The sequence below is a fragment of the Seriola lalandi genome, unplaced genomic scaffold, assembly GCF_002814215.2.
Source record: "Seriola lalandi dorsalis isolate HSWRI2012SDOR001 ecotype SW California unplaced genomic scaffold, Sedor1 jcf7180002054511, whole genome shotgun sequence".
In the NCBI taxonomy this organism is placed as follows: Eukaryota; Metazoa; Chordata; class Actinopteri; order Carangiformes; family Carangidae; genus Seriola; species Seriola lalandi.
The window spans coordinates 398,245-416,779 of NW_019525064.1; the positions used below are offsets into that span (position 1 = coordinate 398,245).

An 18,535-nucleotide genomic window follows, 5' to 3' on the forward strand; every position below is an offset into this window, starting at 1 on the left:
CCTGCAGACTTCTAAATCTTATCTCTCGTCAGTTTTGTCATGAATAATTATTGATAAATATGTAGAATTCACCCAAAACTGCTCCAGCTAAAAAATAAAAGAGTCTTGAGCAACAACTTGAGAGGATTCAGTCCCTACATAACTACACCTTTATATCCACCCATACAACAGTTCCTAACAGCCTCAAACAAACATATGAATCACTTACTAAACTCCCTTCGGTTCCCCATCGGCCTCGTGTTCAAGTGACGGTCTCGGCCTCTTGCACTGGTTCAGAGACGTGCTGTCTGCTCGGACCCCGGTATCCCTACTTGCAAGTCTAGTTTTATTATCTAGTGTATTTTTATTACAATAGAGTGCTGCAGGGATGACGTATATTGGCGTTGGCATCACCCTGGTTCCCTTGATGAAAAGCCAGTGAATGAAAGGCTGGATATTTGTTAAGACATGTAAATTTTACTGTACACAGCTGCACAACAGCTGGACTCAGTGAGGAGTGTAGGCGTGATTTGTCATTTAGGGACACGCGACGAAACACATTCTTTTTACCTCCTGCCAGAATCATCAGCGCCACGATCACAAACACAAACGTCTTGGCACGACGGAGTCAAAGAGCTGGACATTACTGCTGATTGTAAAAAATGACGGTATCGTTGAAAGCGGGAGAGAGAGACAAAGGCAATAGACAGGATGCAGTGAAAAGCTGAGACGTCGTGTTTTCCAGAGACTGCTGACGGGCACAGTCAAGTCCAGAGAAGGTTGCACTGTGAGATCTCTAATCAATTGTGAAGGGAAAAGCGGGAAATACATCACAGTGGCAGTGGGTTGGAGATATAATGTTAATGGGCCTTCTGTAAAGATGATCTCAACAAGAACACCACGACTTTCCTCTAATGTAACATTAACCGATGTAAATTCTACACTGAGCGATCGTCCTTCGTGTTTCCTCGTCACTGGATTGTGTGAAATTCATTAAAAAATATCTGCTGTCAGAGTTCGCTTCTTACGTCGGCTACTGACCTCGAACTAATGCTGAGTTTTCTGGAGCGCACCGACTGCTTACCAAGCCCTTTTCAACTCCATGCTTATAACTGACGGGAACCACTGACATATTGTTTTTGTGTTCACAACCACACACACACACACACACACATACACACACACACACACACACACACGCAAACAACACTTTTGCTGCATTGCACAGTTGCTTTTTAATTCCACGTCATTTCACTTCAGCTTTAATTTTTCAGTATAATGAGCATGTGTCTCACAGCCAGACACAACTAACCCTGAATCTTCAATTTATAACAACAAAAGAAAAAGTACAGTGAGAAGGAATGTGTTCGTTAATAACAAAACAAAATAACCTAACTAATGATGGGTCTTTGAATCACATGTTCTTGTATGAATGAGTGAATGAGTTTCCTCCCGTTTTAACTAAGGTTCAAACAAAGCTGAATATTTTCAAAAACATGAATATGGATTTAAAAGTGGAATACAACAAAATAAAAATGTAAAAAGTTTCGAGAGGTTTTTACCTGGAAGTATGAACAAGTAGAACAAGTTGGGAGAAAATGGCATTTCTGAACCTTTCATCAATTCATTTTAATGGGAAGAAAATGTCCAAAAAGTGTGTGAGAGAGAGAGAGAGAGAGAGAGAGACAATAATATCTTAATTGATCCGAACATTTTAAAGGTTGAGTGTCTATGTTGAAGTGCATAGAACCTGCCATTGATATATAGCGTCATAACTTCCTTGGATATGTGACCAGTGGCAGAAATGGGCTTCTGTGTTATTATCACAATGAATTATTACAATTCATCTTTAGGGCGACATGAATTCACAGAAATTTCTCGACACCATTCAAGCGTTGTTGTCGTGTTATTTCGCTCATTTCCTTGTGTGTTTGCCGTGTTTCACATTTCACAAGATGTTTGTTTCCAAAATTTGCTCTTTATTTATTTATCGTTGCCAACGTGATTTAGATTCTTCTGCTCTGAGCAGCGTTCACTATTTATGGACACAGTGATGTTTTAAGTGCAGTTAATTGTGAACACTCAGAACCCCAACTAGTAATTAACAAGCAATTAACATATCCATCCCAGTCAGGATGGATTCTAAATTGTTCCGACTGTGTACAAACAGTTTTAACTCCACACAGACCTGGGCTGAGATTTTGAACCTTTGTGAGTCATGGCGAGGCGTGAACTTTGACCCCATCATTGATATATATACGTATATTAAAATATAAATATTATGAATGTTTATATGTTATAACATGTTGCGACTATATATGTTAACGATATATATTTAATTTATTTATGCTATGTTTATAATATATATGTTTATCATAAAAATTCTATGTTTTTATTTTTCATTTTAAACGTTATCTTCCATTTCTGGGTTGTCTCAGACTTTTTTTATATTTTGTTTCTACATACATGTTTTCATTTTATATGTACATATATTTATTTATGTAAATTCAATATACTGTATAAACATATATTACATTTGCATATGGGAACTTTTGTTTTATATTATTTCATTTTATTTTTTCAGTAATTACTATTAATTTCTAAGATATCTAGATTGTTTTTGTTCACAGGCTTTTGAAAAACAACCTGATGGAAGAGAATCTGCTGCAGATCTGATGTCGCACAGTTTCCTCCAGGGTTTCACAGTTAATAAGATCAAAGAGTGTCATGGCAACTTGATTAGTTTAATACATGAGTGATAAGTAATGAACCAGTAACAACAATTATATTATAATTATAAAGCACCTTCACCACATTTCCAGTTTATTCAGTGTTTTTTTTATTTATTTAAAAAAAACAAAGAAAATAAAAAGAAGTTAATGGTTGCAAAATGAAATGTTCTGCATTGTATCATGTTGCAAGTTCATATGACAGATTTATTAGAATAATGTCTCATAATAATAACGGACCATATATCTGGATGCAAACGCAGCAGAAGCATCTGGACGCGCTGCAGCAGCTGGTGAGCAGCTGGTGAACAGCTGGTGAACAGCTGGTGAACAGCTGGTGAACAGCTGCGCTCCAGCAGCCGGGATGAGTTCAGGAGGTTCAGCTGGAACCAGCATGACAGCGATACTGGGAATCTTCTCTGCATTTGTCTTAGTAGTTTATTGTCTTGTCAGCTTGACGGTGGTCGTGGTGATGAGAGGGCGGGGCTGTAAGTGTGTGATTAAATGTACAAATAAAGTATTTGTACAGAACATTGTGCAGTTTCTCCAAACTGTTTTTCCACTCATGCACATTTTGGGGTAAATGTTTTGTATTTCTGTCAGTATACAATCGTGCCATGAAATGTACATGTCACATGACAATGAGATAAATCAGACTGAGAAAGAAAATTTGAAAGTGTCTAATTTTAAATCAAATGTTCTGTGTGAACATCAAATGACCAAAAATAGAGTTAAAGTTGCTTCAAAAAGTTTTGTTCATGTGGCTGCTGTGAGCGGTGAGTGTTTGAAGTGGAGGGTTGAACATTATCCACTGAATGTCTGACGTGTGTCCTGGCTGATGTGGGACAGTAGACACACTCTCTGCAGTCTGGATGAAGGCAGCAGTGTCATTCAATTTATTCCTGCTCTGGTCGTTTTTGGCAAATGAAGATAATTAACAGCAAACTGAAGCTATAAGCTTTGGGCAGTTTGTGTGGATCATGTCATGGAGACCTCCAGCAGGGAGGATGGAGGTCTTGTGGTGCGGAGGACCTGATCCAGGGCTTGAGAGGGAACAGGGATGATGGGAAGAATCAGAGTCCAAATGCAGACAGAGGCTGGTCGGTGAATGAGGTCGGGGGGGATCTGGCTCTGGATCTGGCTCTGGAGTTCTGGGACGCAGAGGGAAAAATAGGTGTAAACAAAAAGGTTTCACAAACATGAAAATGATCAAAAACAACAAGTTGCAGCGCGCTCGCTAGCACTGTGGCTGCTGAACGATCTGGTGATGAGTGGAGGACAGGCCGGAGTAGTTGTACTGTGGTGGATGAGGTAATGGCGTGCAGGTGTGGTAGGGGAAACCACACCCACAGGGAGTGGCAACACAAGGGGATCCAGGGAGAGAATTTGACAGATTTCTCCTAATTTATTATGATCAAACAGGTTCAATACAGTGATGCCACTCGTAGTTCTGCAGCGGAAAACTGTTATTTTACAGATTTTTTCCTAAATTATTATGATCAAACAACATCAATAAAGTGACGCCGTTAAAGTTTCTGCAGAGAAACTTTTTCCTAATAATAAAATTAAGTGTCAATCAATTAAATATTAACACAAGCTTAATATTGTAAAGTAAACCTTTTGTTTTGGAAGACAAAGTAAAAAATACTGTGTAAAAACAGATTAAAATCATCTCAAACTTCAACTTGCAGTATTTGTGTCAACATTGAATCTTTAAGTTTTTAAAGTAATGTTAAAACCTGTAGAGGCACAATCTAAATACAATATTTAATGATTCAGATCAATTTTCTTACATTTCTCATAAAATATAATAAACTGAACAAATGCAAATTAAACTGTTAAGTCTCTGTATGTCGTCTTTCAACTGAAGTGGGGTTGGAAACTTAATTACAAATAACATACGCACCACTATTGACTTTATAACACTTTTATTTAATATATTCAGATGTAAATTTACAATGTCAACCAATTATTCACAAATAGTTCTTCAGAGCCCCGGGATGATCTGAAGAACTAAAACTGGCATTTCTCCATTGGTCTATCTGCCTGTTCAGGTTCCTATAATGAGGAGGTGATGATGTCACCTCTGAAAGAGGGGGGCTGTGGAGCTGAGGGGGGGGGGGGTCTGTTGTTTTTTAGCTTCAGTTTGATCTTGTTTTCCACAGTATTCTCCATATAGTTCTGACAACACATGTGGACAAACATTATACTATCTTTTATGTCAGAATCCCAACTATACAGTGTATTAATAAGTCAAATCACAACATCCCACAAAGATCAATGAATCTTTACCAGAAGTGACGGAGCAGATGAAGAAAAATCCACCTTCAAACTGCCAGTAATCAGCTGGATCCTTGGAGCATCTGGGGGGAAGAAATAACAGGAGACACTAAGATTCACTGTCAAGTCCTTAAAAAGTATGATTTCATTATTTTTTGTATCCCATTACTTTAATAAAGCTTAAACAAATGTTATTTAAATGATCTGTACCGACAAAGAATGCTCTGACCTTCTGTGGCTGCTTTCTAATGTTTCACCACATCAAACACCTGAAGCTCATCTTCACAACTCTGCTTGTGCTGAACAGACTCGCTGTGCAGCCACGATGTAGGAGATACTGACAATGTGCCCTTTAAATATTGTGCCATTTACTTTAGACCAGGTTTTTGTTGGTCAATTAAAACATCTGGCTATTTAAACAATGTGTGTTCTAGATGGAAAAATGACAACTGCATCAGTCTGAAACTAGCAAAGGAACTTGAGTTGCGCTTTACAGCAGGTGAAAGATAGTCTCATACACTCCCTGGTCAGCTGCTTGGAAAAAGTGAAGCAGTAGACGACATGAAACTTCCTTCAGCTGAACAGGAGAAAACAGAGACGGCTGATCTGTGAACACCTGGAGTCTAGACCAGTGAAAACAAGTCAACAGACCAATGGTGTAACTTCATGACTCATGTCACATGGTCTTCAGCTGACCAAAGGTTAAACAGTAAAACTCAACTATCAGTCAGTCAGTCAGTCATTCAGTCAGTCAGTCAGTCAGTGCTGCTGTGGTCCAGCCACAAATCTGACCACATAACTCTCTTCTCTGAAACTTTCCCTTGCTACTTGTTGTTGTCAGAATACAATTGAAACAATCCTCCTCTTGGTCACAAAGCAGCTGCTGGTCCGGCTTCACAGAACATCTCACACATGCTGTTAGTTCACAATCCCAGCAGATCACACGCTGGAAATCTCCATGTGCCTGGAGCATTTTCAAAGTGTAGTGAGATGCTTTTAGCATCTGTGCACCTGAAACAGTTTACCTGCTGATCTTTGACTCGCCCCATCAATGTGTTCTTTTAAAACCAAACTAAAGACCTTCCATTTCTTAAATGCTGGAGGACGGTGCTTTTAAACCAGAAACACTTCATTCTGCCATCGACCCTACACACATCAACGTTCACATTCACTTCAGATCAAACCAGAGATATTTAACACCAGTGAGGAAATCAATCAGTTTACATCAGGTGTAAATATGTGTGTTTGGAAGAGTGCTACCTGTAAGGCTGAAGGAAGGCCTGAGGTTGTTGATACTAAAAACCCCACAATGCATCACAGCATCTCGCCCGGCAGTTGTTGATCTCAGCAGACTGGAAAGAGACAGAGTAGGTCATGTTTATCAAATTACTTTATTGTTCTTATTTATTAAGCACCTATGATCAGAGCAGTATGTTACTTATTAGGATTTTTAAAAACTGTATATATTATGTACTGTATAGAAGCACATAAAACTTAACATAAACTTGGATTCATTCATTCATGGTGTGTTGCTTGGTATTAACTGAATAACGCATGAATTAATCAAGGACAGAATCAGCCTAAATTGACTGACAGCAATAAGGATCAACAGATTTTTCAGGTGCCAACACAAACCTACTGCTACATAAAGACACTCGCCATGGCTTTAAAGTTTCTATTATTTTATATTATTTTGTCCAACCCATTTATATCAACAAAGATAGGCTAAATAACAGAAACACCTCTGTATAAACAGTATAATCTTCATGAAGGACGATTTATTACAGGGCTGTTGTATTAGACTTTATCAGTTTTAGCTAGATGTTCCTAATAAATTGTCAAATGAGTGTACATCAATAATTATCAGCTGTGTGCACAGGCGGCAAAGAGCCTGACTGGAATGAACTTATTGCTTTTGTTGCTGTTTTCACCTGGGAACTGACACTGGCTCCCTGGCAGCCTAAAGATGTTGTTTAATACTTTTATCATATATTATTATTATCATCCACATATAAAATTTCAACAATTTACAATCAACTGGAGACGTGAACCAAAAAAATGTAATAAATGGATGAATTACATAATGTGTGCAATTTACAATCAACTGTAACTGACAAAAATAAAATGCAGTTGTGAATGAAGGTGCAGGTGAACCTCAATGACACAAGTTTGCATAATAAAGAGGTGGATAAATCTTATTTAGTAACAAGTATAAATTATAGTAGAGATGTAAAATAATCCTTCATAGCTCAGTGAGGACGCTGCAACAGTCTGACAGGTCGACTGGAAGGAGCCGTTATTCATCATCAGTCTTAGTGTTAGAAAACGTTTTACACTGCGGTTTTACAGTTTAACGTTAGCACACATGCTAACTTCAGCTACAATAACAAGTTACTCCTCATATATATGATATTTGCCAAATGGATGTTGGATGTGTGCAATTAGCCTGTGTGTGTGTGTGTGTGTGTGTGTGTGTGTGTGTGTTGCTGTTGTTGTTGTTGTGTGATAAAGCATTTTCCTGCTTTCTTCCCAGTGCATGCTGGGATACATTCCAGTACTTCAAACTTTTTTGTTTGAAGTTTGAATGTTTGATGTGATGAAAGAAAGTTTGCTAGAGAGAGTTAGAAGAGTCAGAAATCACATGAATGTAAAACTAATAAGATTTACCCTGAAATTACAGAGAAAGTCTTTAAATGGTTAGTATGGACATTAACCTTTATAATAACAAGCTACATTTTTAATTACAGATAATTATTGTCATCAGCGCAAGGCCCACTGAGGGCGAGCTAACCGTGCATTAGCATTTTTTTTCCCTTTATTGCTTGCTAGCATTAGCAGCTAGCTTGCTGGCATTTTCCATTGATGAATGAATTCGATTCATAATGATTTCAACTGAAACAAATGCAGTATAATGAAACAGGCCTGTAGTAATATATATATATATATATATATATATATATAATGTTCAGTATTTACTGAATCTGTTTGAGAAGTGTTGGTTTATTTTAAAGGTCATTGTGGAGGCTGTAATTGTTATTGTGGTAATGTTTAAGTGTACTGGGATATACTGAGAAGTGTTCCTAATATTTTGTCAAATCTAATTCCTATAAATGGGATGGACAAAATATTAGGAACACTTCTCAGTGTAGGCTTAGTTTATATACAGCGGTGTACAAAAGTCTGAGACCACTTTCCCATGTTGCTCCACAGCAGCTGTAGTGTCGCTCACTTTCATTTACAAAGGAGAATAAAAGGAGCCATTAAAAACACTGAATCCAGTTCAGGGTTTCTCCTTAAGTCTCAAGTCGTCCTGTCTCACCGATTTCTCTTAGTGAACTTTAGGGGAAAAATATGAGAAACAGCATTTCAAACAAAATAGAATCTAAAGTGAAGCTGAAATGAGAATCAGTTTTGTCTCCTGAGCTGAAGCTTTGAGCAGTGAAGTTTTCCTCTGGGTTACAGTATCATCATTTAAGGTCTTACGGTGACCAAAGATATTTTAAAACATTTACTAACTTATTCACAATTAAGATATAAAAACAATCGATGATTTCCCATTTGAGTCCTCTTAAGTAGCAGCCAGACATAAGAAGCTGTTCACTTTCTCCATGATGGAGAGGGAGTTTGGACTTTGTTCTGAGGGTGAATCATCTGAAGGAGGAGGTGTTTTTGAACGACTGGGAAACATTTTACACCATGTGGTTGTATTTTCTCACAGGACAGATTTTCCACAAATGCTCCCCGATGTATCAGGGACGTGCAGGATGAGGCTGCCTGTGATGATATCAGCATCATACATCTTCTTCGCTGAGTGCTCACACTCCGCCGGTGATGAAGAGCTTCCTTGATGAACCTGGAGATCCAATTTGTGTCGGCAACCTTGGCTCCTGGTTATTGGTCCAACCTGCTCTTAGGGGATTACTCACATCGCAGCTGCTGTTGATTCTTCCCGCCTCCAGCTTTGATATCACTCGTTTAGATTAATTATCCTTTGTGAATCTACAGATTTTCAAACTGTCTCATTACATCCAGAAATTTATTATTGCCTCGGTCTAATTATCTTCCTCATAGTTTCCCAAAAAAGCCCAATTTAGTCTCTGATTTGTTTCCTTTATTGCTTTTATTACACACACACACACACACACACACTGAGGTTCATTGTCTGAGGACGAATCATAACTTGTTTTCCATGCCCAACAGTGTAATTCACTTATTCCTTAATCTATAGTGTTATGTTAAAAATATCTGTGCACGTCATCTCAGTCGTTCCAGCGTCCTCCTTTAAGATTCCCTGAAGGCAGCGCTCTCTCTTTTACTTGCCTTGTACCATCTGATCCCTGATTTAAATGCCAATTACTGAACAAATCTGTAATGCCTGATGATTTTTTTTTTTTTATGAGTGACGCTCTCTCACCCGCCCATCTGTCAGTTTCCTTGTAAAAACCCTAATTATACAGTCAGATCCTCAAAGCGGCATTTTTCAAGGAGGGTTTACTGTCCAGCATCCTCAGGGGCTTTTATCAGACAGGAAGCCTTTTGTTTCTCTAAAAGTTGTCATGTCTGAATATACCGCACGCCTGCTTTGATGTGGCATCTTTATTGCAGTTTCATTGTCATCCTGCAGTAATTGGTTGACATTTTTCAGGGCTTGTTTTGTGCTTAAATCTTAGTTTGTATCAGGAGGTTTGGAGATGTGTTTGGCAGCATGAATCTCTTTGTTAATCATTTAAAAAATGAGCGAGTGGCCTCTTTCTGAACATTATTTGTGCTGCTCTCTCTAAGATAAGCTGATGAGGTTTGTTTGGTGAGGCTGGAAAAGTGTCCTGGAAAGAACCAAGTAACTTTAGTGCTTTAAGGAAAAGAGACTTTAAACCACTTTAAAATCTCAAATGTTTTCTATTTGAACTCTTTACTTGAGAGGTAACGCTCGGACAGTCAGGACTGAACTGAAAGCAGGCGAAACATGTAGGAAGCTCGATGTTTCCTTTCTTGTTCTTCCTGTTGCTAACCAGGTGACCTAAACATATCACCTCCGGCCCTGGCTGAGGCGCCAACATGGAGCTGGCTTCCAGTCGTCTGCTTTCAGTCCTTCGGTCAGACGCGGGAACCTGGCTGCAGGGATTTGCCTCCATTCAGCCACAGCAGCATTAGAGATGTTGCTCGTTGATGTTGGGCGACGACGCTGTAAAAGCAAATCAGAAAACTTCCGAATCGTAAGACTGAATATAATCTGGACCTGACTCTGCACATTATGTCGAAACAGGAAAAAACTACTGATACAAAGTCAGAAGCACACTCGTTAAAATATGATCGCATATTACAAAAAGAACAGGGGGGCTACAACATGCACAATATCCCTGTTTCATTCAATCATAGTCATTACATCCAACCAGAGTTACAGGGGTTTGATTAATCTCATCTGTCACCAGAACAAAGACATTTAATCAAGAGTCCAGAGAACTGGAGGCTGGAGAATTCAGATTTCACAGTAACGTTAGAGAAAGAGAGGCGTCTTAAAATCCGGCGCTCGTGTGTCACATCGTGGTGCACGGCGAACTACACACCTGCTCTTCATTTATCTGAAGTGCAGCTCTATAAATCAACTGTAATTTGCGGATTGAATTATTGCGGCTCCGGCGTATCACGCGGCCGAAATTCTCCAATCCATTCATCCCACACTACACCAATCACAACGTTAACACGAGCCGGGGAACGAGGAACAAACAGGCGCAGTGACAGAAATGAAATTAGAATGGAAATGTAAAACAGCGGAGAACGGACGGGGAGGATAAATGAAGAATGTAGTCGACTAATGAATGATTAACGCCAGGGTTACAATTGTTTTGCCGGTTATGAAAATCATCATTCGTTATTGTTTGAGAGCCGCTGCGCCATGACCTCAGTGGTGTTGATACACACACACACCCAATAAAACAGGCATCATGTCTTTATTATAGTTACCGTCGTTTCAATCTGCAAAAAAACACAGACCTCCTCTGTAAATACACGATACGTGAACGAACTGTATTTGATATGTTACCGTTAAGTTTTATACAAACATTCATGGTCCCAAGTGGATAAAACCTACGGACTTTTCCTCTGGAGACACTGTTTGGTTTCGATTTGTAATTTTAAGTCAAACAGTCAAACATCAGACATTCACGGTGCCCAGATGATGAAACTTAATGACTTTAGTGGCGCCATTCCCATCAGCCTCAGCTGTACCTAATGTCAAACCCTCAAACAGGGACCCTTAGTCGTTTTCATCAGAGGTTTTCTGAGCAGACCTGCGAGAATCAGCTGAGGTCGTTCATTCCTTCTGGTCACTGAGCAGGTTAATACCTTATTCAGCATTATTCATTATTATGAGACTGTTTTGGTTCTGTGCATTTTATTTCACCCTAAACCAGTAAAACTTTATCCCATATGCAAATGTGAAATATGTACATATAGTCAATTTCCATAGATGAAATATATGTAGATATGAAGTAAGAACACACAGTATGTGTACATATGTAAACATTGCCTTATTACAACTCTGCTACCGTGTTATGAGCCAGTTACAGTTACTTCATAGGAGAAGTTAGAATTGTTGAGTCGGTGCAGTAAAGCCAGATAAAGACAGTTGAAGTGCTCGTGTTCTTGGCAACAAACCGACCAACAAATTTTAAAAAGGAACATGATGTAAATTCAAGTGTAGTTAATATTTCAGGCCTGCACGCTCGTTAGGAAAGTGTTGCTGAGCGCTGGTACATTAGTGATGCGTTCTTGCTTTGCTACGGGATGTTGGGCCTCTGTCAGGCGGCCGACCCCTGGCAGGTGATGTCACTCCTACGCGCCGCAAGTCGCTCAACCAAGCGGTGCAGATGGTGCGGTGCGAGCTCTGTACGCCAACAGTCGTTTTGGAGATAGTACTGTGTGTATATATCCGTCTTCACTTACTCTACTTTCTCCTTTAGGAAAGAATGGAAATGATCACAAGCTGTGATACTGTGTTTTATATTTACAACACAAATAGGAAATTATAATGTTGTGTAAAGACTTAACAAAACAAAACAGCAAGGCCGGAAATCACTGATCAAAAACATTGTTGACAACACAGCCATGTAATTAACGTGAGCTGAAAGAAAAAGTGCAGTTACAGTATGTACATCAAATTTCAGGGAGGATCAAGAACGTCTGACGTGAGATGTGCATCAGTGTGTCTGAACTCATTCCCAAACACAACCTGCAGAGCGGAGGAAGGAAGTCGCCATGTGAATTATTTTGTATTGAATAAATCAATATATATAATAATATATCGTGACAGCAGTCCTGAAAACACAATGACCAAAATAAATAAATAAATAAATAAAATGAATAGTGTAAACTGATCCGATATTGTACATGTTTACTACAAAAGCCTGGGATCCTGTTTCTCTGTCATGTGACACGTACAGTGAGTCGTCCGGTTGTTTCTCAGTAAATGACATTTCTTATTGAATACTGAAAAGCAATAGCAACCGGATAATTGTAAATGTGGAAGAAATGATTTGATATGTTGGGAAATACACTCATTCACTGAGAGTTAGATGAGAAGATTGACACCATACATCATGCCTGTTCATTAAATATGAAGTTATAGCCAGTGGCCAGTTAGCCTAGCTTAGCATAAAGACTGAAAACAGGGGGAAACAGCTAGCCGGTACAAAAGTAACAAAATCCAGCGACCAGATCCCCTAAAGCTCACTAATTAAAAAACAACACACACACACACACACACACACACACACACACACACACACACACACACACACACACCTGGCTGAGAGTGGTGTCAATTTTCAATGCAGTGAATTAGCATATTTCCCAAAATGTCAAAATGATTCCTTTAAATAGCGGCAGTGAAGGACAGAGCGATGATTTTACAAAATGCTGGTATGGATTCCATCAGCCTCTCTTGTTCATCAAAACTGGGTTTGAAATCAGTCACGTCTGACGTCCTGAGAGTTTCAGCCGCTGTTCGTCACAGGAGCAAGGTCACAGCAGTAAGTGAGCAGTTGGTGGCATCAGCTCCAAGGCAAATTAAAGGAATAGTTCGGGCATTTTTTATTTATTTTTTTTTGGAAAAACGCTTCTCTGTTGTTTCCACCTGCTTCCTGCCTCTATGCTAAGCTAGGCTAACTGCCTGCTGGGTATATATTCATATCTGTTGTACAAACATTAAACATTATCGTCTCGTCTCGCTCTGGGCAAAAAAAGCGTGTTTTCCCAAACTTTTGAACTATTCCTCCGATCGTGGTTTCAGTGCAAATCGTTTCCAGATCTTAAAGTGAGTTTGGCCTTTGTGTCGACGTGTGAGTCACATTTGTCCTCAGGGGGAAATGGAACATAATAATACTAGGAACATTTGTCAGTTGTGTTGCCGTTAGCAACACCACATTTTATACTGAAATTATAGGTACAGTTGTAATGACGGCCCTGAAGCAGTGTAAATAATGGTTTCGTCTGCGCTCTGACACAGGAGCTTCTGTACAGTGTCTTCAGAGTCTGTGTAAAACACGTGTTCTGCAGGTGAATCTCGGTGCATGTACAGATGCACGCTGTGTGACTGACAGTTCTCTCATCACTCGCTACCATAAAAAAATGGTTCATTATGGTTGTTCCGTCTCGTCTTCTCTCATTCAGAAACAAGAATGAGACAGAGACGGGTTTAAACAAACACCAGCGCATTAGTTGATATAATAAAGCCAGTAGATTAAGTTGAAGAGGGAGAAGGCGGAGGGGAATATTATCCGTGACCATCTGTCGATGGCGTTCACATCGGTGAGGTCTGGGATTTTGATTTTGAGCTGCGAGGACCGTCTCCTCAGGCGGGTCTTCTTTAGATGTGCGTTCCTGTCCAGGCTGAGGCGACCCGGCTCCCGCGGCGCGCTCGGCTTCCTGTACTGGACCCCCGAGTTGTCGAACACCATGGAGGAAGAGTTGGGAGTCTCGCTCACGGTGGTTGTGATCTCGTTCCCTCCCACCTCGTTGTGGATCTCCAAGGTTGTCAGCAAAATGTTCCCCTGGGAGTCGACCTAGGTACAACAGACAGGAGCGGCGTTACAAATGGGCCGTGGGCCGAGGCTCGGGTGACTGATGACACACGTGCGGCACGCGTCAGGCCCCGGGGCCCGACAGCGCCTCGCGGACTGACGGATTACAGCCCGGGAAACGGAGAGCGGCCTTCAAAAGCAGGTTTCCTGTCCCAAAGTTAAATCACTTCTCACAAATCAGCTCAAGGTTGAACTGGGTGGCTCTAATACTAATGTCATGACAGCTGTATCTTCCCACACAAAAACAAATAAATCACTCAGACCCGTGTGGCGAAAACAGAGGCACAAGATGTACACAGCAATATAACGACGTGGTCACGAGCCACGAGACGAACTGACAAGGTGAATATTTATTTTCCTGCTCTGTCAACTTTGGAGCATTTTGCCATACACTCTCATTTATTTAAAGATGTGACCTTTTTATCATCTAGACAACTGACCTTCCTTCTTCTCACTTATTTAAATATTTTCAAATCTTCTTCCAGGAATAATTCTCAAATCTAAAACGAATCACTACTGGACACGTTTCTGACTCCAGATTCATTTCTGTTCCTGTAATTTACGACTGGAGTTACAGTTTTATCTGTGACGGGCTCCAGACGAGATGTGTAAGATAAATGTTGAAATGTGATTTTCATGTTGGTGCTGTAAGAAGCCGTGAGGTAGTTTGTTGTTTCCTGTCCTGTGACAAATCCTGTTTTGGAAATCTGCATCATGGATGTGTCTAAATCCTGAACTTGGTTCATCAGATACTAATGGAGAAGACGGTAGTAAATCTATATGAATGGAGCATGTCCGTCACAGCGGTGGAAATATTTCATGCTTGACAAGAATTATTTTAATATCAAAGAAAACAAAAGTTGGCATTTGTTCGATTTTGAGAAATGTTTTTAATTTAATGATTTAGAAATTTTTATTTAATTTAATTAAAAAATGTATTAATTTTATTTTAATGTTGATATAAACCTTTTTATAAACGTGTCTGTGTTCGTATCTGTTCTCTGGGCTTTTGTTTGAGTTCAGAGTTGATGTAAATTCACTAATGAGCTACATAACGAGAAACATAAAAAAATGAAAATTCTTCATTTATAGTTTTTCAATTACTGTACATGATACATTAGATATAAAATAACCTTCTAAGTTAATACTGTGATGATGATTTTTAGAATTGGTTCAGGACTCCTACAGCGTGATGCACAAGCCACAAACACATACACACAATAAACAGCAAAACACCACAGAGGAAGAGGCTGGTTGAGGAAGAGGCTGGTAGAGGAAGAGGCTGGTAGAGGAAGAGGCTGGTAGAGGAAGAGGCTGGTAGAGGAAGAGGCTGGTAGTGCATGTGATGGTGATGATGACAGAAATGCTAGAGATGCTGTGATGAAGCATGTTCCTCTGTGAGATGAGGAGGTCAAACTTTGCCCCGCAGCTGCAAAGTTTCAGTTTCAGAGGTTTCACAGACGTGACACAACAGGCAGTGACAGACACTCACCCGTCGTGAGTGACGACGCTCTTGTACCTGATTGGACTGTTTAACGGACGAAGACTTGCAATTGCCTCCTTCCAGAAAGGACTAGCCAGGAGAGACACAAACACAAACCCCTTTGTCTGAGCTTCAGGTGTTAGAAACGTTCAGGAGAAACAGCGACTCAGAAATGTCCCGGTGTGACAATTACTTTGAAATCATTTCATCAAATTTACATTTCATTTCCTCCTAGGTGTCTCCAACACAAATTTCATTTTTATTTCCATGTTTGACAATGAATCATGACTGTTGACGTCATGATTAAAACGTTAAGTAGTGGCATGCAGTATAGTTTGCAATATATTCTGAAGTACAATCCTGCCATCTTCAAACTGAAACCGTGTGAGAAACGGACTTCTGAAACGTAAATCTCCCAGGTGGCCGTGCTGCTCGATTGTCGAGTGTTGACTGTGATTTAAAGTGAGCCAGAACACTGACACACGTCACAAACCGTGCTCACGCTAAATCTCTGCTTTGTTTAAATGAGAATTTCATTTTTATTTCCATGTTTGACAATGAATCATGACTGTTGACGTCATGATTAAAACGTTAAGTAGTGGCATGCAGTATAGTTTGCAATATATTCTGAAGTACAATCCTGCCATCTTCAAACTGAAACCGTGTGAGAAACGGACTTCTGAAACGTAAATCTCCCAGGTGGCCGTGCTGCTCGATTGTCGAGTGTTGACTGTGATTTAAAGTGAGCCAGAACACTGACACACGTCACAAACCGTGCTCACGCTAAATCTCTGCTTTGTTTAAATGAGAACGCAATTTGTTATTGCAATGTTATTGTTTTGCACTAAAATCATGATATACTAAAACCACAACATACCACAGTCAGGCGGTTTTACTACTGAGTACATTGCAAATTATAAACCACTGGAGCTCCCATTGCAAATCACTAGTTTCATGGCGATGATGCATTTTCAAACATGAAAATGTAAATTAAAATTTGATTATTGAATTCTGACTTTGTCTTACATCATGTTCACACAAATGATAAATATCAGTTTGATTCATATTTGCAGCTGTGGACTGTTTATAAAAGTTCCAATCAATCAGTATTTAACAGAGTTAATGAAGAAAGTGTCAACACAACATTTCAAATTAAATAACGTATTGAGGCAAAATATAAAGTGGCTGTGTTACAGTATAAAAGGGGTAATCCTCACTAAACTGTCGAGTTGTCAGTTAATCTCTTTCGCTAATGTTGCTGTTAACAACATAATCTTCATTTTATGAATCTAAGCCATAACATCCAGCCCTCGAATAAATCCTGGCTTCATTACATTTACTTGACGTCGCTCGTGGACCTTACAAGACCGGGGCCTGTTGTTCTGAACCTCGGCGCTAATCTATGTGAATTGATAAGTGTAACTGGATTCCCTGGTGCACGGCGGTAATTCTCACCTTGGGCCTGTCAAATTTATTCCGCTCATTATTCGCCTTCTGTGCCTTCTCCGCCAGCTTCTTCTGCATCTGAGGACCTCTTCCGAAGAAGATGTAGTTGACGAAGGCGTATTCCAGCAGAGCCAGGAAGACGAACACGAAGCAGCCCATCAGGTACATGTCGATAGCTTTGACGTAAGGGATCTTGGGCAGAGTCTCTCTCAAATGGGTGTTAATGGTTGTCATGGTCAGGACAGTGGTGATCCCTGAGAGAAGAGTAGAGAGAGAGTAACGACACAGATGACGTCTTCCGGAGACAACCTCCTTACACCTGTTAAACCTTAGATTTTAGGCAAAAATCACAAACGAATGAAACAGCATTTTCGATATTTCTGGTTGACATTCTTTTGTAATCTGTAGTTTTGCTGGAAGTCTCAGTGGAGGAACCTGTGCTTTATCAGTCCACTGACCTTTTTCTTTACACGCACAAAGAAGTTAGTGCTTCGCCTTGATACTGATGTAATCCTCTGTGGGTGAATTCATGTAAATGTCACAAAAAAAAGGTGGTTAAAGTCTGTTTCTTTCACTTGTAGTTTCACCTTTTTTGCACAAACCCGATCACTCACGGGGGCGGATGCATTTAAAGGACCACAGACGAAGTTTTATACGACTGATCTCCATGTAGGGAAATTGGCAGTGTGCCCCTTTAATACTGGCACCAGTGTGAAAAACCGACACATAACAGCATCAATAAAGTAGATTTTATTCCAGTTGGACGATCCATTCTGAGTCTGTTCCCGTCTGTTGATATCAGTAATGTGTCAGTCAGAGCGAAGTGGATGGTGTGAATTCAGATTATTAACTAACCAGTCAGTCATACCACTGGAGTGAGTGGATGTGGGTGAATTAAAAGGTCATCGTGCTGATAGACCTCTACGTGAGGAGTTCAGGTTGCTAGGCTAACACAGAGGTTTCTGTAATTACAACTTTCATTAAAATTCATTTGCATTGCAAGTTAAATTACAGGGGTGGAATAGTTCGTCACGACCCGATCTCTAAAATGAAGGTATGCTTAATAAGAATGCGTTTAACTCATGAAGAGAGAACGCTGTGTCTGTCAAGGTCTAAACATGAGTCATCTTCTTCTGCCGCAGACGCATTTTCCCCAAACCCGATTATAACAGTTGAAAAAAAGAAAGAAAGTAAAACCTTCAAATTTGTTAAGATGAAATTTCCTGGATGCCTCTTCTTGCAAAGTTTCAATTTACTTAGATACTCACAAGCTGCTCCACTATATGTTTTACAGCTCGTGTAGAGTGAACAAATGCAGCGATTAAATAAACAGCGGCTGTAATTCTCCTGACAACGTGCAGCATCAACAATGCGTCTCTGTTGTTTTTGAGTCTCCCGGCCCGGCTCACCAACCTGGACAGTGTTTCTATTTCTGTCGATTCAGGCTTACATAATTAAAGCAAAAATGTTGCACTGTACAGTAAGTGTGAGGGTGTCAAGAGCGCTGTGGGAACATGGCATTGATTTCTACATAACAAAGG

At 39.9% G+C, this 18,535-nt stretch overlaps 1 protein-coding gene across 3 annotated transcripts in view; it reads right to left on the reverse strand.

Annotated features, from left to right (window-relative positions):
• Positions 1-12,361: 12,361 nt before the first annotated feature.
• gabrb3 (gamma-aminobutyric acid type A receptor subunit beta3) overlaps positions 12,362-18,535 on the reverse strand; it is a 50,287-nt gene continuing 44,113 nt past the window's right edge. The window contains exons 9-12 of one of the 3 annotated variants that reach the window (XM_087175850.1): positions 17,004-17,248; positions 16,222-16,224; positions 15,558-15,638; positions 12,362-14,047 (exon numbers count right to left, since the gene is read on the reverse strand). In XM_087175850.1, the coding sequence (XP_087031976.1) occupies positions 13,700-14,047; positions 15,558-15,638; positions 16,222-16,224; positions 17,004-17,248 (677 nt within the window). In that variant the 3' untranslated portion in view covers positions 12,362-13,699. The remainder of the gene's footprint in view (positions 14,048-15,557; positions 15,639-16,221; positions 16,225-17,003; positions 17,249-18,535) is intronic. The other 2 variants (XM_023413286.2, XM_023413287.2) reach the window with 2 other exon arrangements.